The sequence below is a fragment of the Anopheles bellator genome, unplaced genomic scaffold (genome assembly GCF_943735745.2).
Source record: "Anopheles bellator unplaced genomic scaffold, idAnoBellAS_SP24_06.2 scaffold01887_ctg1, whole genome shotgun sequence".
Classification (NCBI taxonomy): domain Eukaryota; kingdom Metazoa; phylum Arthropoda; class Insecta; order Diptera; family Culicidae; genus Anopheles; species Anopheles bellator.
In genome coordinates, this window is record NW_026686009.1 from 1 (window position 1) to 681 (window position 681).

At 56.1% G+C, this 681-nt stretch overlaps 1 protein-coding gene across 1 annotated transcript in view; it reads left to right on the forward strand.

Moving 5' to 3' along the window:
• Window positions 1–43: 43 nt before the first annotated feature.
• Window positions 44–681, forward strand: part of LOC131214689 (microtubule-associated protein futsch-like) — a gene marked incomplete at both ends in the record, with an annotated part of 1,732 nt that continues 1,094 nt past the window's right edge. Inside the window, one exon of the mRNA XM_058209024.1 lies at window positions 44–631. Within this exon, the coding sequence (XP_058065007.1) occupies window positions 44–631 (588 nt within the window). The remainder of the gene's footprint in view (window positions 632–681) is intronic.

The window sequence follows — 681 nt, forward strand, 5'->3', positions numbered from 1 at the left end:
AAACAGTCCGACTCTAAGGACTCGTCTAAGCCACAATCCAAAGAACCTTCTCGGCCGGAGTCGGTCGCCAGTACTCGGGACGATAAGCTCGATCAAAAGGACGCCGCAGTGCCGGAGAAGAAGGAAGCAGACGTCAAAACGGAAGACAAAGAAGGCTCAAGACCAGCATCCGCCATCGATGGCAAGCCGGCATCGGAAAAGTCCGACGCTTCTCGTCCTCAGTCGGTTATGAGTGATAAGGCTCCATCCGATAAGTCAGCCGATCTCAAGGGAGTACCGGAAATGGAAGAAGCCAAATCGACAGCTCCAGCTAAGGACGTTTCGGGGGAGGTGCGGGACATGAAGGTCGAACAACAGGAAAGCTCACGGCCAGCATCCGCAGGCAGTGAGAAGGACTCCTCACGTCCACCGTCAGCGGCGGACGCTAAGGCCCCGTCAGAGAAGTCAGTTGATTTGAAGGTTGAATCCCGGGAAGCATCGCGGCCCACGTCGGCGGCGAGTGAGAAGGACACATCCCGGCCACAGTCAGCGATCGATGCCAAGACTCCCTCAGAAAAGTCTGTCGATTTGAAGGCTGAGTCGAAGGAAGCTTCACGGCCGGCGTCCGCTGCCGACGATAAGGATTCTTCCCGTCCTCAGTCTGCGATCGATGAGAAAGCTCCATCAGAGAAGTCAGTTGAT